The sequence below is a fragment of the Sceloporus undulatus genome, chromosome 1 (genome assembly GCF_019175285.1).
Source record: "Sceloporus undulatus isolate JIND9_A2432 ecotype Alabama chromosome 1, SceUnd_v1.1, whole genome shotgun sequence".
In the NCBI taxonomy this organism is placed as follows: Eukaryota; Metazoa; Chordata; class Lepidosauria; order Squamata; family Phrynosomatidae; genus Sceloporus; species Sceloporus undulatus.
This window is the reverse complement of record NC_056522.1, coordinates 43,483,657-43,511,330: the sequence shown is the minus strand read 5'-3', so window position 1 is coordinate 43,511,330 and position 27,674 is coordinate 43,483,657. Positions and strand designations below refer to the sequence as shown.

The 27,674-nt window shown below is 39.4% G+C and overlaps 1 protein-coding gene across 1 annotated transcript in view; it reads right to left on the bottom strand.

The window, feature by feature from the left end:
• The window catches only part of FBXO28 (F-box protein 28), a 34,465-nt gene extending 8,213 nt beyond the window's left edge, over positions 1-26,252 (bottom strand). Inside the window, exons 1-2 of the mRNA XM_042476816.1 lie at positions 25,889-26,252; positions 2,332-2,441 (exon numbers count right to left, since the gene is read on the bottom strand). Of these exons, the coding sequence (XP_042332750.1) occupies positions 2,332-2,441; positions 25,889-26,164 (386 nt within the window). The 5' untranslated portion in view covers positions 26,165-26,252. The remainder of the gene's footprint in view (positions 1-2,331; positions 2,442-25,888) is intronic.
• Positions 26,253-27,674: the final 1,422 nt, after the last annotated feature.

Genomic DNA, 27,674 nt, shown 5'->3' with positions numbered 1-27,674 from the left:
TCCTTTTCATATGCTAAAACTGTTTATCAGCTTCTAATAAAGTTAAAACATGAGCTGCTGCTGGAAGGGAAATTGGTGATTACGCACAAGCACCTATATTTCCTCCCTTCAATTTGGTATAGACATTTCTGAAAGAAAATAATGCATATGACTTAGCACATCTGCAGTTATATAGAGCTGGAAGACTTTTGCTGCTACAACACATATAAAGCCCTCCTTTTATTTTCTAAAATGTACAACTTGTCCTTCAGTGGGAGTAGGTACATATAACAAATGCTGCTATTATACTGTGAGGTTATAATGTACTCTTACATACATAAATACATTGAGTTGCATCCAGACTCAACCACTGTGGCACATAATCTGTGTTTTGTCTTTGATGGTTTGAGGTGGGATGTTCCCTAATGCTTTTGTTATTGTTATTGGCCAGCCAAAATACACAAAAACACATAGTGCAAGCTTCTGAAACTGGTTCTTCATCAAGCAAAAGATGTTAAATCATACAGAAGGAAGAAATGTGACAATGTTGGCATCACAAGCCTATGTTTTGTATAGCTGTTGTCTCTGCTGTAGTTCAGTTGGTTTGGAGGGATTTCAACATAGCAGAGGCCATGCCTCTCTTGGCAGTGTGGGGACTGAGACAAAGAAGAGCAAATTCTAAACTTCATTAGCTGCAGTAAACTAACTCCTCTTGGAATTCAGGGCCTCTCTATCTCTTGTGAAACCACAGGACTCTTATTTGGGCTGAGAACACTGAATTTCACAAGAAGTCTCTGTAGTGCTGCATCTGGAAAAACCTCTGGCATTGTACAGGTAAAGCTCAGCAGGAGGTATAAATCTCAGAGTTAAGTCCCAGTCCTTATTTCCCTCTTGTTTACGATTCCCCTGTTGTGACTAGTATCTTCAAATTTTTTGTAGATTTTCGATTTTGTTTTATTTTACTGCATGGCCAGCATGGATACCCTGCAATATGTTTTTTTTTAAACACCCTTTGTAACTTAAACTGCTATGGTTTTATGCTTGAAGAAAAATGGAGTATAAAGTAAACAAAAAGATAACAAATAAATATTATATAAAATTGTTTAATCTTTTTAATTGTTTAAATTGTTTAATACACTTTTAGTCTGTTTAAAATTAGCTTTTACTTAATTTTAATTTGCTTAAATTATGAAGTTGTCTAATACACTTTTAGTTTGTTTAAATTATGTTTTACTATTTTAAACTGGTTACACTTATTGTATTTGTAAAGCAGCCTAAACATATTTTAATCAATGGACAAACTAAATAATCCATGTTTGTGTTGATTTTTTATTATTTATTTTTATTTATTTATGGTATTTATACCCCGGCCTTTAGCCCTAAAGGCTCTCAGAGCGGCTTTTAAATTTTAAATTCCTATCTCAGATTACCAAACTTCCTGCCATATGAGTGTGGACACAGTGAAACTAAACAGATTAACTTGTCATGACTAACTTAAATTCAAGTGATTTAAATGGCTCTCCTCCAAGTATGATCAAATCTGGATGTATCCCAAAATTTATAATGCAGTTTGTGATCACACAGAGTTATTATCGTATCTCATTATTGGAGCACCTCTTCATCGCTTCTCCAGTCACAAGACAAATCTGACTTTCATGAAGAAAAAGGTAGTGTAAGCCCAGGCAGTAGGAAAAACAGAACCTACCCTTGAAAACAGTCTATGGCCTGTTACAGACTGCCCAAATAAAGCTGCTTCGGGTCTCTTTGGAGGTATGCTATTTAAATGATGCATGCATCCTAAGAATCTGGAAGCTTCACCAAAGCTGCACTCCAGTGCTTAGGAATGGAGTGTGGCTTTGGTGCGACCTCCGGACTCTTAGGACCCATGCATCATTTAAATAGCATACCTCTAAAGAGACCCAAAGCAGCTTTATTTTGGCAGTCTGTAACAGGCCTCTGGTAGTTTGTAGTTTGTGAGACATTTAGCCTTCTCTTCAGAGAGCTCTGCCAGAGAGCTGCAACAAATTACTGTTCGCAGAATTCCATAACATTCAACTTTGGCAGTTAAAGTCGTATCAAACTGGATTATTTCTGCAAAGTGGGTGCAGCCTATGTCTGAAGAAGGCACATATAGGAGACAGTGTGATGGATCCTCCATGCCATTTAGAGGTTTATCTGTCACCATAAATATTTCCAGCACAAGATGAAAATATCTTCTTCAACTTTTATATATTTGTACCAACTTTTATATATTATATAATATACCACAAGAAAGGTTTCCTTGTATAATTTTCTATACATGCAGAATTTTAAAAGGATTACTCCTGACCTTCAACTGTAGGGAGCGCTTACCTTGGAAGCTGTGCTTTAACCTGTTTCTGGCACAAATTGTGGTATCTTTCCACTTTCAGAAATCCCTGATTCAACATTCTCTGGCAGACCAAGTCCATTCGCTTACAAACCTACATTGAAAAGCCAGAAACAAACATTTCAGACATATGAAGTAGTTAAACAACTGGAAGTACCCTTCATCATTAACCAACTTATATTGATGTGAACATGGCACATCGTGAATTGAGGATAAAAGTGAACTGATAATGAGAACATCACTCTGCCCTTTCTAAATCACTGGTTCCACAGTATTTGTCTTCTAAAATCTTCCATCTCACCACTTTTAATTTTAAGAGATGCTAGCTGAAACACAAAAATACAAATAATGACAAACTATTAGATTCCAGCTAAAAGCTTTCTTTTTTTTTGACAAACTTATCTTCCCCATGACAGCAAGAAAACTGGGCTTTTAATACTATGAAGAAACTATAATTCAATTATATTTGCTATTTTCTTCTTTCACGTACATGCACAAATGCAAACAATAATACGCATGTGGCTGCTTTAATGTATTTAAAATTTTGTTTTAAGTTCACATCAATTCTATGGGTATGAAAAAAGTTCCCCTATTTGAGAATCCATTATTTTCAGAACTCTAATATGGCCAAATGACATACAATCACATACTTAAACCCCAATTGCTGCTTTTTCTTGGGAGGAAAAAGAGACTGTTTACGAGCTAGAAATATAGTTGGATTAGAATTGCATGAGATGGTCAGGACATCTATACATAATAGCTCTGTCACTTGGACTCTCTCTTTTCCTGTATGCTGTACCACTTTCCTTTTTCACATTTGCCCTAGGATGGCTTTTAGGGAATGCAAAACAGTTGATTTGGGGTCACCAATTGTGTTGTATAGTAGCCCCAAAGAAAATATGATCTTGAATAATTTATTTTCAACTTCCATTTACTTATTTACTTCCATTTTGTTGATAGTTTATTCATCATAGTATTTTTAGCTGATTATTGTGAAGATGCCTTCAGAAAAATGGGGGGGGGGGGGGGGGGGGCAAAAAAAGGATTAAACCAGGACTGAAAAATCAGACAACTAGTTCCTCACATCCAAGCCACAGGAACTTTTCATCACACATTTTTTCAAAGGCAACCCCACCCATGCCAAACCATTTCTGAAAGTGCAACCATCTCTGTGTTGTTCTTTTCCATTTTACCAATCATACCCAACCCATGCACAAAGCAGTTTCTGGGACTCTGCTTCAGAAGGTAATTTAGTCAGAACTGAGAACTCTGCTGCCACTCACTCTGAAAAGGGTTGCCATTACACCATTTTAATTAAAGAACAGGGGAAAGTTCAAACTACAGTAGTTTCAGTTGGAACCAACAACCCTTTTCTGGAGTTGTAAAGAAACAAAAACAGGAAGTAACTTAACACCAACTGAATGTCAGGGATGATGGGAGTTGTAGCTCTTCACCTCTGGCTCGAACTCACCACCTTGTTACGCACCGGCGCTGACCAGTTTTGGCCAGTGGTTAAAGCTTTGCTCAAAAGCAGCAGAGTTACAGAGAATAGGCTGAAGACCCTGACAAACTCTCCAAGCCTTCTCACTCTTGCTTCCACAGAAGTCTTCACCCTTCTTCAGGATCCAGCTGGCTCTTGTAGCTTGACCCAAGACACCAGACAACTCAGTAGTCTTATATTTATTCTTTATTCTACTATATACAGCTCCAATACAACTCCTCCACTACTACCCACACAATACATTGGAATTCATAGCCATTATTATAGTCATTGCAAAATACCACCCACTGTTGTCTGTTTCCACCCAGTGGGCGTGTACAACCATTCTCATTGTTCTCTTGGTTCATCCCACAATTAATGAATTTAATCATCTCACCTTGTCCCCTTAACATTCTCAGTGTGTTCAATTATTCACTTTGCATTTCGGTCTTGGCATTTAGGACTTGTTAATTACATTACCTTTTACACCTGTGTGGCTCCTAATTGCTTTTGCTGAGTCATCCTGACTCTCACATACATGTTTTATTTCAATCACTGTATATCCCATGTTGCTTTTTCCTTAACACTGAATGCATCTAGACAGTAACAAAATGTACTTATTATCAGCACACATCCACAGTGCACATGCTGTACTTGCTCCTCTGAAGACAGAAACACAGAGGATAACAGCAGCAATGATTCAAGTGCAATAATCTCATGATGAATACTACCAGCAGCCACTCCCTATGGTTGTTATCCAAAATCAGCCGCCACATTCATGGACTAATCCCACAGTTTGCTCCTATGCAAATAAACTGGGTGAGCCCTGATCTTGTGTGGTTCATCCAATAAGGAAATCTGACATGGGAAACCTACCTCACGAGAGATATAATTTGAGATAACCGTTTTAAAAGTTGTTTTTGAATTACAGCCCTCATCTTCCTACACCTATTCATTCCCACCTGAAATATGGGATTGCTTATCAGAATCAGGAATTTAGAAACATCAACACTATTCAAATTTGACATGGCACAAGCTTCAGCATTTCTCCAACTTCCAGAGGGAGAAGACTGGGGCCAGTAAACCAAGGGAAAAAGTGAATGCATGAAAGTTATGATGTAAGCAAGCCTAGCAAGATGTCTTGAAAAGTGTTTACTGTTTATATGACACAGTAGAAAGTTTAAGGATGAATGCTTTGAACTTGCAATTTCCATGCCTTTGGGCATGTGAGTCTGTGAGTGGTTTAATGAGTCTCTCAAACTGAAAGTTTAAAAATTCTATTAATGTTGTTTCCTGTTTTATTTATTACATGTTTACTGAATCTGTAAGATAAATATTGTCCTTGAAAGAAGCTCATAATGAGGGATACTGCCCTCATTTTTACAAAGTAAGAATGCAAGACATACAAGGGCAAGGAAGGAGTGCAAAAAGGCAAAGAGAGAGGTCAAAGATATTGCCAGAACAAAACTGTATTTATCTGGAACAGTGTGATTCCTGCACTGGCATTCTTGCTTCAATTGAGGTGGGAACACTACCTTCTGGGCCTTAGCCCTTTGACACTGCTGCCAGTTTCCATCCCCTTCTTTCTGCAGTTCCAGGGCTACTGAGTTAACTATGGCAAGAAAGAAGAGAAATAAGGTCCAGCTACTATATCTCTGGTCAATGACTGTAGCCAATCTGGTCTTTCCCTTGCCCAGTGTTTTTCCTTGGGGAGGACTGGGTGCAACTTTTCAGTGACTCTTGTCCTCAGTTAAAGTCAGAGGAGGAAAGTATTCCATCACTGTGAAAACAACAGATGCTAACACTGACGTTATTGCACAAGAATGAACAAAGTACAGACTTCTCAACCAGTGATACAAAGGTCCTGAACAACACATCAACTGGAAACTAAGTGGACACTTGGGTAGTGCAGCTAGATCTCTGGTTTGGGTCAGATTTTTGAAAGAATGTAGAAAGACTGGACAATATGAAGAAAGCAGAAATGATCAAAGGCTCATAATGCCATATGCATGAGGCAAGACTGAAGAAACTGATTCTGTTTATCCTTTTTAAAGGCTGAAAACAAATATTACCAAAACAGGTTCAGTTGAAATTCTGAGAAGTATGAAAGAAAGAAAGCACATTATATCCAAGTGGAATTGAAAAGAGAATGGAACAAGGCCCTTTGTTGTCCTACCTCAGTCATCCATGAGTAAGCAGAAGGTCCATGTAGATCCTCTACATGATCTCTGGGCACTGGCAGGGGTTCTGAATTCTAATTGTTTAATAATATCAAGAAACCACAGCCTTCTTCATATCCTAAATTACACTGTTGGAATGAATAAGGCTTGTGTTTACCAGAAGGAGACTTGTTTGCAGAAGAATTCTGAGTTCCATTTAGTTGTGCTGCACAAAACAAGCTTCTGGACACAGAATTCTTGAATTCCTTTGAATTCCTGAGGTTGGTGGACCTCCGGATTACAAGAAAAACAAAGCAAACCTGACATCAGCCTAGACCTGATTTACAACTAAGGAAAACCAGGTCAGCAAAAGGCTGCTGCAGAGTATATTTGCTTTTTTCCCAAAACAACAGCAAATAAGAAACATCCATTTCTAAAATTATTTAAAAGACAATCTTGTATAGTTTAAGGAGGAGACTAGAAATAATACAATGAAATGCAACTCAAAAATAAGTTCTCAGACATGTCATAAATCCAGTAATTTCAGCTACTTGCGGTATTTTGATCATCTGCTGTTTCAAAACACAAAACAGATATACATATACAGTACAATCTTTCAGACACTATTCTTTACATTCCTATTCATATCACAGGATACAACTAAATGCAGCAAGTCTCAAAACTGGAAAGCTTTGGCAGTTTTGTCCTGCCTAATCATAATGCACGGCAGAAGGAAGGTGGCTTTTGTTTTTTAAATTATCTATCCCGATGAAAGAAATATTTTTTGGACCTCAACAGGAAAACAAGCAAAAAAAGCACATTTTAAACATAAAAATAATATGTGGACCAGAACACAGAATTATAGAACGTGTATTGGAAATAATATTTCAATACAAGAAATGTAGATGCTAATGATTCAGCACTGAACAAGGGTAGTCAACTCATCAGAACCAGGACTAAATGTATACTTCTGAGACACAGGGGAATGGTGGTACATAAACTGCCAAAAATACCAAAAAGTGGGAAGGAGAGGAGTGACTGAATCTAGGTGTTTTTAGCAACCTGCTTAAAAGATGTATTGCCACTTGTATTGCCACTCCTGGAAGATTCCACAAAAAGCAATTCATTTTTTATTTTGTCCAGAAGCATGGCAGTTCAAACAGCCCCTTTGACTCTAGTAATTAAATTCTGTCATGAAAGCAACAACACTGTTCAATAAAGAGTTTATAAACTGCAAGTCTCTGGGAGAGAGTAATTATAACTGTCCCTTCTCCCTTGTAAATAAATGTAAATAGCTATGGATCTTCTGTCCTATCATGAAAAGATCTGTACAGGGATGACAAGAGATTACTATGTCATGCCAAGCTTCTTCACCCAGTATAAGGAGCTCCTTAATGGACAGACTATACAGCAGTCACTAGGAAAATCAGTAGGAACAGGCTGGCATCTAGTGGGAAAGCTAAGCACTGCAGCTACCGGTAATCATTTTATTATTAGAATATTTATATTCTGCCCTTTGTAGTGGGCTTTCAGGACAATATACAGATAAAACAACAACTTAAAACAATTTCAGCTTAAAACAGTGTACATGCACTGGTAATCTCTTGCCTTGATTTCTGTAATGCGCTCTACATGGGGCTACCCTTGTACCAAGTTCGGAGGCTCCAATTAGTATAAAACAGGGCAGCCAGATTGGTCACTGGTTCTTCAAAATTTGACCAAATAACACCTATTTTGAAAGATCTTCATTGGCTACCTATTAGCTTCCAGGTGCAATACAAGGTGTTGTTAATCACCTATAAAGCCCTACATGAGGGCCCGAGTTAATCCACCCCGCACTCTCAGAACTTCTGGGGAAAATCTGTTGGAAGTACATCCAACCAGACTGGTTTCAACTTCTCAAAGAACCTTTACTTCAGTGGCTCCTAAACTATGGAACAATCTCCCGGAAGAGATCTGTCTTATTACCTCCTTGGAGGGTTTCAGGAGGGCAGTTAAGACGGATCTCTTCCAGCAAGCCTATTCACCCAATCTTCTGTAAAGACATCATTGACTCTTCTATTCTGGATCAGAATATTATATCTTATGATTGTTTGACTGTACTGTTTTTAACTGTTTTAATATTTGAAAATTATATGTTTAATTCTTGTATCTTATTGTTATTGTTGGGTTGTAATCCTGCCTCTATTCACCTGGGAGAGGCGGGGAAATATAAATAAATTTTATTATTATTATTATTATTATTAAAACAATAAAAGAATTTAAACAAAATTTAAAAAGTATTAGCAAGTTAAAACAGCTTAAAAGACTACAATTAAAACAATTAAAACCATATACATTTGTTCCTCCATATTAGTGATTTTGACTTTTGCAGCTTTGATTATTCACTGATTTTATTAATATCTTCTTTCTAGGAATATCTAGGTCCTCCAGCACAGTTCTATGGTCAACCCACTCAACTAAAAATCGCACCGAAGGACCTAGAGATTCCCACAGAGAACCCTCCAGTAGACATTAGTAGCTTCTCCAGCGAAATTTTATGGTCAGTGTCTGGCAGATGTTGACCACAGAGTTGCACCGGAAGACCTACAGATTCATAGAAACGTGTTCGCTCAGGTAAAATCATAGTGTTTCTGTTATTTGCAGTTTTTAGTAATAGCAGCTTGATTTATATACTGCTTCATACTGCCTAAGCAGTCTCTAAGCGGTTTGCAACTGTAAGCTAATTGCCACCAACAAGGTGGGTACTTATTTTACCGACCATGGAAGGATGCAAGCCTGAGTTGACACTGAACCCCTGGCTGATATTGAACTCGCAACCTAGAATCAAAGAATCGTAGAGTTGGAAGACACCACAAGGGCCATCCAGTCCAACCCCCTGCCATGCAGGAAATCTAAATCAAAGCATCCCCGACAGATGTCCATCTAGTCTCTGTCTGAAGACCTCTAAGGAAGGAGACTCCATCACACTCCGAGGGAGTTTGTTCCACTGTCGAACAGCTGTCAGGTAGCTCCTCCTAATGTTGAGGTGGAATCTCTTTTCCTGGAGCTTGCATCCGTTTTTCCGTGTTCTAGTCTCTGGAGCAGCAGAAAACAAGCTTGCTCCCTCCTCAATATGACATCCCTTCAAATATTTAAACAGAGCTATCATATCACCTCTTAACCTTCTCTTCTCCAGGCTAAACATCCCCAGCTTCCTAAGGAGTTCCTCATAGGGCATGGTTTCCAGATCCTTCACTATTTTAGTCACCCTCCTTTGGACATGCTCCAGTTTCTCAATGTCCTTTTTAAATTGTGGTGCCCAGAACTGGACACAATATTCAAGGTGGGGCCTGGCCAAAGCAGGATAGAGTGGTACTATTACTTCCCTTGATCTAGACACTATACTTCTATTGATGCAGCTTAAAATCGTATTGGCCTTGTTAGCTACCGCATCACACTGTTGACTCATGTTCAATGTGTGGTCTACCTGGACTCCCAGATCCCTTTCACATGTAGTTTCATTCATCCAGGTGTCACCCATCCTATATCTGTGCATTTCATTTTTCTGCCCTAAGTGCAGTACCTTACATTTCTCAGTGATGATTTTCATTTTGTTATGGTTTGTGATTGAATGCCTGCAGTACAGGCATTTAATTATGGCACTACCAGGTTTTTCCACATTCACAGGGGTCTTGTGCCCCTAACCCCAGTGAATGTGGAGGGACAATTATGGAGCGTATATTTAAAAGTAACTTGAACCACTGTCAAAACCCAGCTGGATGCCTGGGAGGAAACAAGCCAGAATCTCCTCAACCAATTCATTTCATTCACTAAATGTACAAATAATTAATTTATATTTAATTCAATACAACTCTAACGGTGAATTAGTGAGGCAGCCAAGTTTGCAAACTTATAAACAGTTTTTCATGAAGAAAAATCCTCAGTAAACAGATCAAAATCTCATCTAGCCAATATGGATTTACAACATTTAAGTCTTTTCCAGGCCTGCCTGGGGAAACCAGGGACTGAATGTGGGACATAAAAGTGCTTCATAAATGAGTTTATGGACCCTTCCTCAACTCATGCACTTGGTGACAATGGGAAGCTGACCAAAAAGATGACGTGCCATTTTGAGGTATGGGGTATAGGAACCAATATTCATACTAAGTCTCAAATCTTTCAGGAATAATAACAACAAACTTGCTTAAAAGAATACTTTCATTTGAGCCTGAATACATGGTTCTAGCCCCTGAGATTCTTCAGAAAATACAGAGATATTCACAAGTGTTAGTCATAGTTATTGAATGTCTCTGTATTTTCTGAAGAACTGCAGGGGCTAGAGCCATTCTGAAAAGAGTCAGTACAACCTTTCTCAGCCTGATACCACTTGTTTCTTTTATATTAAAATTTCCATCATTTCCTACCATGCTGGAGAATAATCTTAAAGGGTACCAACCTGAGGAAGACAATCATAGTAGCAAGCTCAGGAGTATAGATGTGGCTTTAAGTCATCTGCTATGGAGACCCTATTAATTTCAGGTTTTTCTTATGAAAAAAATACTCAGAGATGGTTTTGCCAGTTCCTTCCTCTGAAATACAGCCTACAGTACCTGGTAATAATTGGTAGTCTCCCATCCAAGCTGACCCTGCTTAGCGTTCAAGATCAAATAGGATCTGGTGGCTTTAGGGTATTTAGGCCTCCAGTGGCACAATCACAATCAAGGAACAAAACTTCTTTTAATGTTTCAGCCATGCATTAGCAACTGAATCTATGGTATAAGCATCTGCTTAATTTGATATGAACACCTCTTCCTCCAGCCATTCATTTGGATAATTGCCTGCCCTATGATAATGTGTATCATAACTAATAATGTCCATTATTAATTTCAAAATATAGTAAGCCAGTTCTATTGCATTTGGGGGCTTTCCTATTCATGCTTTTGAGCCCTCAACTGCTGCCCTCAGGCCTATCCTGATAGAACCAATGAGAACAAGACCTTCAAAACATTTAATATAGGGAGGTGGGTACAACATTTACAGGTACTTAAAGGGACAGGGTAAATTACTTTTTCTACCCATTATCATTCAAACATTGTGGCTCAATAGATTGCCCAGAAGGGGCGGCATGCTGCCTCCCCTTTCCTATCCAGATCGGGGCCACAGCAACTGCACACTGTGGCCCCAATCCAGCCTTTCCAGGGCACAAAAAGTGGCTCCTTTTTACACCCTGGAAAGGGCAGCATAGCTGCACTGCCGCGGCTTGGCAATGCTCCTTTGGCACTGCGTCATATGGCCAGTCTAAAGAGGGCCATTGCTAATTATGAATTCTCATACAAGCACAATGTTTACTAGGAAACGTCTTTCATATATTCAGCGCAGCTTACTCTCAAACAATTATGTATAGGTTGCAGGCAGCCTTCATTATTACTGGGGGGGTGTTCAATAATAATCACTATCTTAACTCGGGCTCCGGGACCAGATGGGTTATCGATGATCTATTACAAAAAAATGGAAGAGATCTTAGCACCATATCTTAAAGATACAATAAATGATGTTCATACTTATGGCATTCCGGAGTCATGGAAAGAAGCGTTAATCATATTAATTCCAAAAAGTGAGGATAACAAAACTGAGTTAAGTAACTATAGACTGATCTCATTGACTAACTCAGACTATAAAATATATGCTAAAGTACTTGCGGAAAGATTCAAAAAAATTTTAGTTAATCATATCTCTGAGGATCAATGTGGGTTCTTGCCGAATCGTCAGATTAAAGACAATGTGAGGGTGGTGGTGAATATTATTGATTATTTTGAGCGACATAACGAGAAAAAATTAGCTTTATTACTGATAGATGAGGAAAAAGCTTTTGACAGACTTAGTTGGACATTTTTATTGGAATTATTGAGAGATATAGATGTTGGTTCTAGTATGTGTAGTTGGGTTTCTTCAATTTATCAGAAACAGCGTGCTCAACTCTTGGTGAATAATGAGAAAACAGAACCATTTAGTATTGCACGGGGCACTAGACAGGGTTGCCCCCTGTCTCCAATTTTGTTTGTCTTAGCTTTTGAAATTTTGTTAAATGCAATTAGGAAGGATCCGCTTGTGAAGGGTGTTAAAATCAAAAATTATATTTATAAAGTAAGGGCGTTTGCGGACGATTTGATTTGTCTATTGGAGGATCCGCTTCAAAGTGTTGAATACCTTAAAAAAATATTAGATGGATTTGCTGAATATTCAGGACTAGTAGTCAATCAAAATAAGACTACATTTATTACTAAAAATCTCTCGGTAGAAGAGGATAATAAGTTAGTGGAGTTATCTGGGTACAAAGTGAGCAAGAAAGCAAAATATTTAGGCATATACCTTACTAATAGGAATATAGATCTTTTCTCAAACAACTATGGTATTTTGTGGAAGAAAATAAAAAGTGAATTAATTTCCTGGTCAAAGCTGCATTTATCTTTTTCTGCTAGAATTGCAGTTATTAAAATGAATATTCTTCCAAGATTTATCTATCTTTTCTTAAATCTTCCGATTATTTCAGATGAAAAACCATTTGAGTTATGGCAGAAGGATTTGTCTAAATTTCTTTGGGAAGGAAAACGTGCAAGGGTAAAATGGAAAATCTTATCAGATGACTGGGAAAGAGGGGGTTGTGCACTCCCTAATCTCAAACTGTATTATTTTGCCGCAGGTTTATGCTGGTTAGAAAATTGGTGCTTATTAACTGATGATAAATTGTTAAATCTGGAGTGTTGTGATTTGAGTTATGGAATACATGCTTATCTGTGGTTTGGGAAGGACAAGGAGCAAAAAGAATTTAAACACCATTTCTTTAGAAGATCGTTGAGTTGGGTATGGACTAGAATTAAAAAATGGTATTATGTTAATCTCCCATATTGGGTTTCCCCACAAGAAGCCTTTTACAATAGAACCAAGAAAAATTCCAACAAATGGTTAAATTATGGAGACTTAATTGATAATCACAACAAAGGCACACTAACATTAAAAACTAGGAATCAATTGATTATGTCAGGATATGAGATAGATTGGTACCTTTATTTGCAACTGTGTAGTAGATTTAAAAAAGACTTGGATAAGACAGGAATTATGACGATGAAGAATGAATTGGATGTCATTATAGAAGATAAAAAAGGGAAACATTTGTCAATGTATTATAAGCGGTTTAATGGAAGATATTTAGAGAATGAGACTATAAAACATACAATGGTTAGGTGGGCTCAAGATATTGGGAGACCGATTCAATTGGAGGACTGGGAAAAGTCGTGGAAAGTAACTAAAAAATTTACCGCTTGTCAAAATTACAGAGAAAATTATACAAAGATGTTTTTCAGGTGGTATATGACCCCCACAAAGATAAACAAGATTTACAAAACGGGCTGTACCAAATGTTGGAAATGTGGCATCAAGGAAGGAACCTTTTTTCATATATGGTGGACGTGTGTAAAATCAGGAGAATATTGGAAAAATATTCATATGAAGATGGTGGAGATAACAAACGTTGATATTCCACTTGATCCGTTATTATTTTTGTTAAATATGACAAACAAACTAGATAAAGTCTCAGAAAGAAAATATTATAAGATAATTGTATATATGATTACTTTAGCCAGAATATTGTTTGCACAATGTTGGAAAAAACCGCATTGCCCTAATATGGATGTATGGTTATCTAAACTGAAAGATGTAAGAAATCTAGATTTACTAACTGCCTCTCTGCAAGATAAAAAAGTAGAAGAAACGGAAGATGCATGGTATTGTGTAGATATGTACTTGAATATTTGTATATAATAGGTACTTGCCAGCAGATCTTAAATGTGTTTTCTTGGTTTTTTTTTTTCTTTTTTATCTTTTTTTTCTTTTCTATAATGGTCAAGCGATTGTATATTTTTAGTATCTTTATTTATGTACTAAGGTGAACCATACGTAGGAACTTATGTAATCTGGCATAGGGAAGGAGTCTTGGAAGAATTTGAACAGAAGAACGAACATTTGGTACAAGATCGGGTATCTAATGTATCTAATTTATCTTGTAATTAGATGTGTGTGTTTCTTTTTGTATAAATACGCTTGTTTGTTATGTTACTTAATGATTATTTATATATTAATAAAGGTTTAAAAAAAATAATCACTATCTTAACATACCTTTCTCTACATAGTATGAAAGGCTGAAAGGTCAGTATATTGAATTAAAAAAAAGGGTGGTGGTGGTGGTGGACCAACAGAGCTATGGTTTTGAAGCTGACAATGCACAAAATGTGAATAAGGAGCAAAACCACTCAACCAAACTGCCAGGACAAGGAAGCACTTCGGCCAAAACCCCAACAGTACTGGGGAAGTAGTTCCACAGCAATGACAAGTTGAGCCCATGGCCCTGCCACAGTTTACTGTTCCTGTTGCACTGGAATGTGACCCATACCACCAAGTTCAAAAAACAATGTAATTGCTGTATATACTCATGTATACTCATCTACAAAGATGTCAAAAAATTGACCCCCCCAAAAAAAAAAACTGGGTCCACTTATGCATGAATCAACCCTTATTTTAAAAGGAACCATCCCGTTCTCTGAATAGATTGACAGAATGTGAATGCTTAGTCCATCCCAGGATTACCTTAAAGAAACAGCAACCCCCTGTACTCTCTCCTCCAAGGCACTGATTCTGACCTTTTTAAATACCTGGGCAGGAAAATGGCTGTGGTATCTTCCCCTCAAAGGAATAACAAGAGGAATAGGAGTTTGAAGGACCTGAATCTGTGTACATTTGTCAGCTTTTCTGAGTTAAAATCAGGTCAAATTATCACATTATAAAGATGGCAAATGTAGTCACAATTTGCTTTGCCTTGCCTTTTCATCCTTTTGGACGTGTGCATTTTCTTAGCCCCACCTGTGTCTGGTCGCCTCCCCCACACATTGCACAGCCATGATTTATCGGAGTTCCCTCCTCATCCACCTAGCCTTTATGCCTGCTGGAATTTTCTTTGGCATAATTTTCCTTTGCTTCGTCCTTTACATTGTTACATGTCCCTAAATTTTACTTTCAACTTATCCATGGGTCATATCAAAATCCATAATTTTGACCCCAAAACATCTCCGCAATTTATAAATGAGATTGTCTTATAGTCAAGTATAAACGGTAGTAAATGTTCAAGAGGGCTGAGATTCTAGGGAGGGAAATTCAACTAATAGGTACACCTCAGTTAACAAAGCTTCTTTATGAAGCTCCGTTTTACAGTCTTTTATTATTATTATTATTTTTAAAAACCTTCTCATCATTGGTCTGTTTAGCAGGAAGGTTGTTTTTTTTGTTGTTGTTGTTAGCAGCACTGCCATTGGTAAGATGGTGAAGAAAGGCTAGAGAAACACAGACTTCTGGTGTTAGGCTGCAGGAGCACCTGCAGAAAACAATGTCATAAACAACCTTGAGCTGGGAAAGAGTGGGATTTTACTCTAGCTCATCCTACTGTAGTCATGTGTCCCTGCCTACAAAAGGTGAGGTAAATGGAAGCTATCTCTTACTGAGCATGTCTGAACAGCAAAACAAGAGAGGCAGAGAGATAGGTCTGGCTTTCTAACTCCCTCCATTGCGTTAAGAAAGCATAGGTATGTAAGTTTGGCCACCAAATGAAGATCATAAGAAAAGTGAATGCTGGTGAAGGAAAAAGCCATCCTTTCTTCTTCATGGAAGAAACCATGAAGTGGTCTCTAAAAGGTTCAACACTTCTTGTTTATTTATGCCAGTTTACTTGACCTGTATTTTATTTCACGTAAGTATACTGTTAAGTTTTGAATTTAAAATGTTTGCTGAAACATGTTAAATTGCTCTTTTTTTGTGGTGTGGGAAGCTATCCCTATTCTTTTCATGTTGTTTTTGCATCTAGAATAAAGTTTTCTGTAAAAGAAGTACTGCCCAGGAAAACATTTCTTCATTAACTGAAGTGTACCTGTACAACTTATTCTAGTATCTGAGGGCCTGAACAGACAGGCCAAAATAAAGCTGCTTCGGATCACTTTGGAGGTATGCTGTTTAAATGACATTCACATCTTAAAGAGGCCAGAAGCTGCACCAAAGCTGTGCTCCAGTGCTTAGAACTGGAGCATGGCTTTGGTGCAGTTTCTGGCCTCTTAGGACGCATGCATAATTTAAACAGCGTACTTCCAAAGTGGCCCAAAGCAGCTTTATTTTGGCCTGTCTGTTCGGGCCCTGAGTTAGCATTCTGACCATCTTAAAATGTACTTGTTTTGGCTTAAAGCACTTAGTCATTGCTATGTATTTATGTGGGGGGGAAGAATCAAGACCAAACGCATGTATGGGACTAAACTTCCATCTTGCTGCATGTGCACTAGACCTTGCTGGATGTCCACTAGACAGAGAGTAAGAAACATACTGTTTACTATGGCAGTATCAAGTTTCTCCAGCCCTGTATACACAGCAGCAGTTTTTGGCATGCTACATATATAATTTCAGTAAGTTACTACCCAGATGTGCCCTTCCTTTCTCCATCTCTCCCAAGATACACAGAACTGCTGGTGATTCCAGGCAAACAGCAAGCCTGCATCTATATTTGACTAATCAAATATATGAACCATGGAGATGGGCAAACAGTTGTAGCTGAAGCATCTAGAAGTGTCATACCTAGTTGATACAACTGGGCGCTGTACCCGGTTCTTCTCATCTGCTGCTGCCAACCTTGTCCGGATGGTAGTAGTGGGGACTCACCACTCACTCCAAACTCTGTTTGGTCAGGCTGCTTTTGCTTCTTAAGTGCAAGTAGTTGTGAATTCAATTCTGATATTTTGTTTTGTTACAAATTGTTCCTTTCTTTCCAATTATAATTTCTGTTAAGTTGATGTTTATTGTGACTATAAATATAAATAATATGAAGTTCAGAACATTAACGGTGACTTTAGCATGAAGTGTGGGGGGGAGAGCATTAGATACAAAATGCAAGTGTGTATCACTAGCTGTCAGAGTGTTGCAACTTCTGTTTATTGAACAGGTGACACCAAGTTGTTCAGTCTGGAATGATTTTGAAAGAGGTATGTACACTGTATTGCTGGCAGCTTTTCATAAACTATTTTAATATGGCAAAGTATATAATGATCAATATACATCCCCATCCACAAAAGCAGGAGACACAAAAGACTGCAGCAATTATATAATTGTAACATTAATTTCGCATGCAAGCAAAATTCTGCAGAAAATTCTTCAGCATAGACTCCAATCATATATGGAGATAGAATTGCCAGATGTCCAAGTGTGGTTCAAGAAAGGAAGAGGCAGTAGGGGCCACATTGCAAACATATGATGGATAATAGAGAAAGGTAAAGAATTCCATTAAAAAAAACCAGTATATGCTTTATGCAACCTTCAACTGCATAGATCATAAAAATCTATGGAATGCTCTTAAAGAAATGGGAGTGTCATTACATTTGATAGTTCTGAGGTGGAGGAATCAGTACTTAGGACAAGAGGATACTGTAACAACAGAATACAGAGGAACAGAATGGTTCCCAATTGGCAAAAGGGTCAGGCAAGGCTACTTTTTATCACCCTATCTGTTCAACTTATATGCAGAAAATATCATACATAGAACAGGTTTAGACATAGAAGGAGGAGGAGTGTAGGAAGGAACACCAACAATCTAAGACATGCAGACGACACCATATGACTAGAAGAAAGCATCACAGACTTGGGACAATCACTTAAGAAAGTCAAAGAAGAAAGTGTAAAGGGAGGCCCGATGTTAAACAGAAAGAAAACAATAATAATGATCACTGAGGTTTTATATAAATAAATTCAACCTAGATAACGAGGAAATTGAAATAGTTAAAAATTTCCCATACTTTGGATCAAACATTGATCAGAATGGAGTCTGTAGTCAGGAAATCAGAAGAAAACTAGGAATGGGAAGGGCAGCTATGAAAGAACTAGACAAAATCCTGAAGTGTAAAGATACACAGCTGAATACTAAAGTTAGAATTATCCAAATCATTGTATTCCTCATTACCATGTATGGATGTGAGAGCTTACAAGTTCAATACTTGGCTATGTAACCATTTTTGCTGATCCTAACAAATACCAGCTTTCCATAGTTTTTTTTTTAAGAGTTAGAAATCATGCAAGATTTCATACCCAATAATTTATGGTATGCTGTTCTATTCATGCACTGCAGTGTCCAGCCACTGAGACCATCATCTCAATGTACTACTGCCGGAATCTACTTATCTCTTATTAGTGATATCTTGGACTTTTCTAAGAGTTGAATGGGAGAGTGTTATACAAATAAAACAAATCAAAATCACTGTTAGGTATATGTTAAGATAGTTGCATCATTCTGTGGATCCCAGTAGATAACTTCTTCTCAAGGTGCAATTCTTTGCATTCATTTTTTGGTAATATCACTCTTATGCTTGCTGTTGTGCATATTAAGACAAAACTCAGAGCTCTGAACAGACAAAGCAAAGCAGGACCCCTGTTGCTGTTCCATCATGATTCATATGCTTGATGAGAAGCTGCCTGAAGCTGGCAGTATAACAGTTTATTCATAACTGTATATTAACTTAATTGTTTCTTCCTGTAGTCCTCACAACTGCATATTTCAGAAACACTAGACGATTGTCACAAGATAACCTTCTCAGCTTTGAGTAAATCTTGAACTCAGTCTTCATAACTATTAGCATAATCTGCACACTAATTATATTGTTTTATTTTGATCGAACTATAGTCAATAATACCATTTTGCTGCACAAGATGGTAGTACCCAGTTGCACAAATAATGGTATGCTGGCAGTTTGGAAATAAGACAGATAGAAGACTAGCTAGCCTGGGCATGCTTATAGGAACACACCACAGAATCAACCCCTTTTTCATGGGAGGAACAGTATGGTTATAACTGCCACATGTAATCATTTCCATGAACAATTGCCATTGTCACTTGAAGTGGTGAAATGGCAGGAGAGCACTGAATAAGACATTTACAGGGTAACACATCTCATGGGATCATATCTCTGCTTTAACAAGCAAGAGCTAGGAAGGGCTGAGAAAAGAAACAGACTTAATCACTTCTAAATCTATTTGCTAGGTAGTATAAATTCCAGATTTTCAGTACATAAAGTTAATAGACTAATTAATTAATACAGTTAAATAAGCTTAATACAGTATAGTTAATACATACAGACTATAGCAAATCTTTTGACTGCATAGATCATAAAAAGCTATGGAATGATCTTAAAAGAAAAGGGAGTGCTCAAAGTCTAGCAAATTCCTCACTGGTCTTGGAGACAATTTCACTGTCCAAAAGGTGGAAGAGGCAACAAGGGGGTCAGCTATTTTGGATCTGGTCCTAACCAACAAGGATGACTTGGTTAATGGGGTGCAAGTGGTGGGATCCTTAGGTGGGAATGATCATGTGCTCCTGGAGTTTGTTATATAACGGAAAGGAGAAGCCAGGCATAGTTAGACACGCATTCTAGACTTTAGGAAAGCTGATTTTAAACTTAGAGAAATACTGGGCGTGATCTCATGGTCAGGAATACTAAAAGAGAAGGGAGTTCAAGATGGATGGGAGTTTCTCAAGGGGGAGATACGGAAGGCACAATTTCAAACAGTTCCAATGAGGAAGAAAAATGGGAAATGTCTCAAGAAACCAGGATGGATGACTAAGGAACTTTCAACTGAGCTAAGTTTTAAATGGAACATGTATAAGAAATGGAAAAACAGGGAAATCACCAAAGAGGAATTCAAACAAAGAGCAAGCACATGTAGAGGTAAAGTTAGAAAAGCTAAAGCACAGAATGAACTCAGGCTTGCTAGAGAGGTTAAGAACAATAAAAAGGGCTTTTTTGGATATGTCTGCAGCAAAAGGAAGAAGAAGGAAACGGTAGGGCCACTGCGTGGAGAAGATGGCAAAATGCTAACAGAAGACAGAGAAAAGGCAGAATTACTCAACACCTTCTTTGCCTCAGTCTTTTCAGAAAAGGCAAAGAGTGCTCAACCTGAGGATAATGGAGCAGGGGACACAATAGGGGAAATTCAGCACAGAATAAGAGATAGTTCAGGAATATCTGGTTAATCTAAATGAATATAAGTCTCCAGTCCCTGATGAACTACATCCAAGGGTATTAAAAGAGCTGGCAAATGTAATATCGGAGCCATTGGCAATAATCTTTGAGAACTCCTGGAGAATAAGAGAAGACCCAGCAGACTGGAGGAGGGCAAACATTGTCCCCATCTTCAAAAAGGGAAAAAAAGAGGATCCCAACAATTGTCTTCCAGTTACTCTGACATCTATACTGAGAAAGATTCTAGAGCAGATCATTAAACAGAGTCTGTGAACATCTAGAAAGCAATGCCATAATTACAAAAGGACAACATGGGTTTCAGAGAAAGAAGTCATACCAGACAAATCTGATCTCTTTCTTTGATAAAATTACCAGCTTGGTAGATGAAGGGAATGCTGTGGATATAGTATATCTTGATTTCAGTAAGGCCTTTGACAAGGTTCTCCATGACATTCTTGCAAACAAGTTAGTAAAATGTGGGCTAGACAAGGTAACTGTTACATGGATTTGTAATTGGTTGACCGGCCGAACCCAAAGGGTGCTCAACAATGGCTCTTTTTCAGCCTGGAGAGAAGTGACCAGTGGGGTCCCACAGGGCTCTGTCCTGGGCCCAGTGTTATTCAACATCTTTATCAATGACTTGGATGACAGAATTGGGGGCATACTTATCAAATTTGCAGATGACACCAAATTAGGAGGAATTACAATTACCCCAGAGGACAGGATCAAAATTCAAAATGACCTGAATAGACTAGAAAGCTGGGCCAAAGCTGACAAAATGAAATTCAACATGGAGAAATTTAAGCTACTGCACTTAGGGCGTAAAAATGAAATGCACAGATATAGGGTGGGGTATACCTGGCTGAATGAGACTACATGTGAAAGGGATCTGGAAGTCCAAGTAGACCACAAGTTGAACATGAGTCAACTGTGCGATGTGGCAGCTAACAAGGCCAACGCGATTTTAGGCTGCATCAACAGAAGTATAGTGTCTAGATCAAGGGAAGTAAAAGTCCCACCCTATTCTGCTCTGGTCAGGCCCCACCTGGAATATTGTGTCCAGTTCTGGGCACCACAATTTTAAAAGGATGTTGAGAAACTAGAGCGTGTCCAAAGGAGGGTGACTAAAATAGTGAAGGGTCTGGAAACCATGTCCTATGAGGAACGACTTAGGGAGCTGGGGATGTTTAGCTGGAGAAGGTTAAGAGGTGATATGATAGCCCTGTTTAAATACTTGAAGGGATGTCAGATTGAGGAGGGAGCTAGCTTGTTTTCTGCTGCCCCAGAGACTAGGACCCGGAGCAACAGATGGAAGCTACAGGAAAAGAGATTCCACCTCAACATTAGGAGGAACTTGCTGACAGTGAGGGCTGTTCGACAGTGGAACAAACTCCCTTGGAGTGTAGTGGAATCTCCTTCCTTAAAGGTTTTTAAACAGAGGCTGGATGACCATCTGTCGGGGATGCTTTGATTTAGATTTCCTGCATGGCAGGTGGTTACACTGGATGGCCCTTGCGGTCTCTTCCATCTCTATGATTCTATGAAATATCAGAGACTTGGAACCATTGCTAAGGAAAGTTAAGGAAGTGCAAAGGCAGTCTTACTGCTGAACATAAACAAAAATAATGACCACAGAGGAGCTACATAAATTCAACTCATATAATGAGGAAATCAAAACAGTCAAAGAATTCCCATACATTGGATCAAATATTGACCAGAATGGCAACTGTAGTCAAGAATTCAGAAGAAAACCAGTAATAGGAAAGACATCTATAAAAGAACTAGACAGGATCCTAAACTGGACAGATAAAGAACTAAGTACTAAATTGTACAAAGCACTGTATTTCCCATCACCATGTACAGATGTGAGAGCTGGGCAGTGAAGAAAGGAGACAGGAAGAAAATGAACTCATTTCAGATGTGGTGCTGGAGAAGAGTGCTGAAGTTACCATGGATGACCAAAAAGACAAACCAATGGCCCTGCAAAAGATCACGCCTGAACTCTCCCTGGAAGCCAAGATGATGAAAGTAAGACTGTTGTAGATTGCTCACATCATGGAAAGGCATGGTTCACTAGAAAAGACAATAATGCTAGGAAAGGGAGTAGAAAGAGATAGCTATATAGCTAGATTCAACCACAGGCCTGAATCTGATGAACTTAGTCAGAGCAATGGATGATAAGTTTTGGAGGTGTCTCATCCACAGGGTCACCATGAGTTGGGGTTGACTTGAGGGCAGTTTACAACCATAACAACAATTAATGCAGTTGACGGTACCAAATTACTTCCACTGTGACATACTGAAACTAATAAGCCCCTACACACTTGAGCCCACCTATCAGTTGGTACGCATAGTGAAAATAGGTAGATTTAAAAAAGAATTTGACACCTGTTTTACAGTCACGTAGAGGCTCATTGTAACTTTATAACAATGCATTAATAATTTATACAGCTAATTTTAAATATCACTATAATGAAGTGGCATTAACAACAGTCCTTTGTAACACTTTTGCAGTAATCCTAAATTCACTTACCTGGAAAAAAGGCCCAATGAACACAATGAAACTTGCTTCCAATTATTTGAGGGCATTCCTACCTCACCACCCAAGGTCAGAGGAATGTATGGCAAAAGTAGTGACATATTTTCATTACCCATAACCTGGCTTTCTGGATATTACTGGTGTTCATCATGATAAAACATATATGTACCTGTCTTTTCAAAGGGCTGCAATGCTGTTTATGCAGGAACAAAGAAAACTGAAAGGAAGAAACATTCTAACTGAACAAATCCTACTGTGCTCTATAAATAAATGTTGTTATTATTATTATTATTATTATTAACACATTTCCACAGTCTTAAAATCTGTTTTGTTTTGTTTGTTTTTTGCTTGTCTGGACTGTAGGTAATAACATATAAAAATAGAAGGAGAAAAACAAATTACTTGTCTAATAAAAAATGTAGTGTTGTTAAAAATGCTAAAAAACCTCAAGACATAGCATGTAAAAGTAAATTATCCTTACAACAGGCAGGTACATGGTTCTGCATATAAAGCTGTGGTGCAATTCTATACATGCCGTCTGAAAAAAATAAGCAAGACTTATTCCAAGGGCTTGCAACTTTAAACAGAATAACCCTGGAATAAATCCTATTGAAGAGTTTGAGACTTATTTCCGAGCAATTGTGCATAGATTACGCTATTAATATATGTTGCTAAAGCAAAATCAATCCTTTCCATAGTAATTTTTAAAAATTATATGGATAGGGAATTCGGTAAAGCAACTACAAGCGAAGTATGGCCCTCCAGATATTGCCAGCCTGCAAATCTCAGCATTCTTCCCCACTGGCAATGTTGGCCAAGACAGATGGAAGCTGTAGGTAAAAGAATTTATGGAGGGCTCCACTTCGCCTAGTCCTGCATTAAGAGATAACAATGACTATCAGTGTAGCTTAAAGCCCTTTTCTCAAGCAGTTCTTGGATGAAATATACAGCAGCAGCACACCATTATAACAAATTATTTTCCCAGTGACTTTTAACACAATTTGATATAAAGAAATACTGGCAATACTCCTTGCTGTTGTTCCTCATCTAGCTTTATAATGTGCCTAGACCAAAAAGGCAACAAAAAGCATACTATTTTAGGGGAAATTATATAAACCTTAGAAAAGCATATTTCTATTTCATTATTTTGAAATTGTTATTGCATCTAGACATACTGCTCCTTTAACAGAATGCCAGTTAGATATATGCACTAAGGTCCAAATCACACCACAGAAATAATCCAGTTTGAAACTGCTTTAACGGCCCTGGCTCGGTGTAGTCTGTTGTGGCACCAGAGCTCTCTGACAGAGAAGGTGCATAACTCACAAAACTGCAATCCTCAGAATTCCCTAGCATTGAGCCAGGGCAGTTAAAGCGGTCTCAAACTGGATTATTTATGCAGTGTGTTTTGGCATTAAAACAACCTTCCACTATTTAGCACAAATATCTATCATCTTCATAGCTGTTGTATGAAGAAGTTGTAGTTCTCCATATCTGACGGACTGGAGAACAATGCAGTAAAGATAAGCTCCTTTTATTCCACATATTTCTTCCTAGTGCTACCACATTAATTTCCTATACCTAGGCTGAGAATAGCTCCTATCACTATATAAATACCTGACATCAACCCTTTGAAGTATTAAAGCCATAAATGAGACCACTGCTTTAAAAAAGCACTGAAAAACCCAGTATACGACCTCACCGACTATTTCAGCTGCAGGAAGAAATTAAGTTTACAAGAGAAACCTGATCTAACCAGGGAGATTTATAGGGACAGTATTATGCTATAAAGATATGTCATGCTCTGAAATGGAAGGGGAGAGAAACACCAGAGCAGCCAATGCTGAGGACAGGGTTTTCTAAAAGTAATGCTGAATCGATGACTAACGGAGACTTCATTCCCACCATTCTCCTGTCAATTTTCGGTCCTTGTGGGGGAAGAAAAAGGCAGAAGAACGGGGGCAAGGGAAACACTTGTCTCATAAGGGCTGCAACATGGTTTTTCAATACTCCCAAAAGAACTTGAAATCCTTTCCCAAGTGGGAAGGTTTGGTTAAGAAGGAAAAGCCCTTCAAGGCTGCATCTGCACTGTAGAAATAGCCCATTTTGACACCACTTTAACTGCCATGGCTCAAGGCTATGGAATTCTGGGAGTTTGTTGTGGCACTAATCTGGCTTTACCCTGCTTTAAATTCCATGGCTCAATGCTATGGAATTCTGGGAACTGCAGTTTGTTGTGGCACAAATCCATGTTGACACTGCTTTAAATGCCAGGACTCAGGGCTCTGGAATTCTGGGAATTGTAGTGTCGAAACAGATTATTTCTGCAATGCAGATGTAGCCAAGGAAAGCAAATCCAGAGGTCACCCAGTCAAACGCCACCCGCAGCAACCGCACTGAAGGTCCCCCATCCTCTCCTAGCAGATGGGGAAAGGCCAGTAAGAGTTCGGAGGAACCTACACTTCCTCTCCCACTGGATTCTTAGGCTGCATCCGCACCGCAGAAATAACCCAGTTTGACTCCGCTTTAACTATGCTATGGAATTCAGGGAACTGCCGTTCTGTGAGACATTCAGCCTTCCCTGCCAGGCAGAGCACTGGCGCCACCACAAACTACAACTCCCACAATCCCACAGCCTTGAGCCAGGGCAGTTAAAGCGGCGTCAAACTGGATTATTTCTGCAGTGCGGATGCGGCTTGAGAAGAGGGCAGCAATGTGCAAACCGAAGCTGAAGGGAAGGAATGAAAAGAGGAAAAGGAGAAAAGGAAGGAATGAAAGGGGGTAAAGAAGGAGTGAAAAGAAGAAAGGAATGCATGAAAGGAGAAAAAGGACTGAAAGGAGGACAGGAAGGAATGAAAGGAGGGAATGAAAAGAGGAAAAGAAGGAAAGAAGGAATACAAGGAGGAAAGGAAGGAATGAAAAGAGGAATGGAAGAAACGAAAAGGGGGAAAGAAGGAATGAAAAGAGGTAAAGAAGGAATGAAAGGAGAAACAGAAGGAATGCAAGGAGGAAAGCAGGAATGAAAGGAGGAGGAAAGGGGAGGGCAACCAGAGGCAGGATGCCCCGGCGCCCTCTTTTCCCAGGACTTGTCCTCCATTCCGAGGACGCATTTACAGCCAGAGGAGGAGTGCCGCTGAGGCTTTTCCAGGCTGTGATGTCCTCCATAGCCCCCTTGGGCGTCCTCCATTCTCTCGACGAGGACCCCGGGCGTCCTCCATTTCCTCCTTTGTCATCATCATCATCACCATCATCACCCCCCCCCCACCATCATCCTTGGTCCTTAGCCCTCACCAGGCGGAGCTGGCTGGTCTCGTCGTAGGAGAGGAAGCCGAGGATGCCCTCGATGGCCACAATGGGGAGGCCCACCAGCGTGTTGCTCTGGGGCAGCTGCTCCAGGGGCTGGGCCTGAGCCTGGGGCTGCGGGGCCAAAGGAGGCGGCGAGGAGGAGCAGGAGGAGGAAGGCGGCGGGGGCGGCGGAGGGGAGAGGCGCCCGGGGTCCATGGCGCCGCCGCCTTCCCCCTCCGACAGGAGACGCTCGGCCGCCGCTGCCACCACCGCCGCCGCCATCTTGGGGCCTTTCCCCTTCCTCCTCCGCCTCCTCCTCCGAGGCTCTGGGCGGGGACGCTTCCTGTGCAACTGCTAGCCTAGGCCCAGGCAGCGACGCCGCGCCTTCGCCCTTCCTCCTCCTCCGGGGACTACGGCGATTAAGGCCCCGCCACAAGCGCCGCCTCCGCCTCCCTCCCTCCCTCCCTCCCTCCGGGAACCTGCTGCCAAGGAAAGAAGAACCGTTGATGGCTTCCCCTTCTTTTTCTTGTCGTTCTTGCTTCCCTCAGGCGAAGCTGTCAACGGTTTTTTTTTCCCTTGACAGGTTTCCTCAAGGTTTGGCATCTGAGGCTGAGACAGTGTGACTTATAGACACCCCCCCCTCAGGGTGTTTTCTTAGCAATTGTCCTCAGAGGAGGTTTGGCATTTGGCATCCTCTTCTGAGGCTGAGAGAGTGTGACTTATGGACACACACACACACACACACATCCCTCTTTCTTATGGTGTTCTCATAACAATTTCCCTCAGAGGTTTGGCATTGGCATCCTCTTCTGAGGCTGAGAGAGTGTGACCTATGGATCCCCCAGGGGGGGTTTCTTAGCGATTTTACACAGAGGAGGTTTGACATTTGGATCCATCCTATTCCCCAATTGGAAGTTTTAATTGTATACAATTGTGCTGTATTTGTCTAATCAGAATCCTTAACAATCATCGAATAGTAGCTATTTGCACAACTGTTATTGATTTGTTTATTATACATATTTATTGCTATGCCTTCAGTCAGGTTCCCAAGGCAGCATAAGAAATGCCAGGACACAGCGGACCAAATTAAATTCAGACAGAATGCACTATGTAAAGCAATGTCTTAGGAAGATAAATATTAAAACATCTGTAAAGGACACATAACTCCTTGTTGTGAGTGGTTCAGTGTGCATGCGTGTGCAAGGCTTTTCAGCAGATCTGCATTGTGCCACAAGTCACCCAAATGCTCAGTGATTTAGTTCACAAGATGGATGCTTGGGGACATAAAATGACTGCCTCTCACAAACAAGATGAACACAGTGAAAAAAGACAAATCTGTATTTTCACAGTGAAGATGGGTTACTGTTAGTGGGGCTGCCAGAACTGAGTATGGCGTCTACGAAGAATTAAATCTAGCTAGGAGCTCAGTGGGTTTGCCTTGGTCTATGAGAGTGTATGTGGTAAAGTCAAGCCCCTCTAAACTGCTTGAAATTAATAAATAGTATCAAGTAGGGAAGGCATTTTGTCTTATAACAATCATGTTTGCCTGGGATGTTGTTTATTTTCATACTCTGGGTGTGTTGAGCATGCCCTCCATCTGATTTGGAAGGGACAATCGTCTCTTATAGAACTGGTTGTTGTTGTTTTGTGCCTTCAATAGCAATAGCTTTTATATTTCTATACCACTTGATAATGAGCTCAGTACTCTCTCTAGGAAAGGATGGAAGGCTGAGTCAACCTTGGATCCCTGGAATCAAACTCACAACCTTGTGGCTGTAGTACCAGTGTTTAA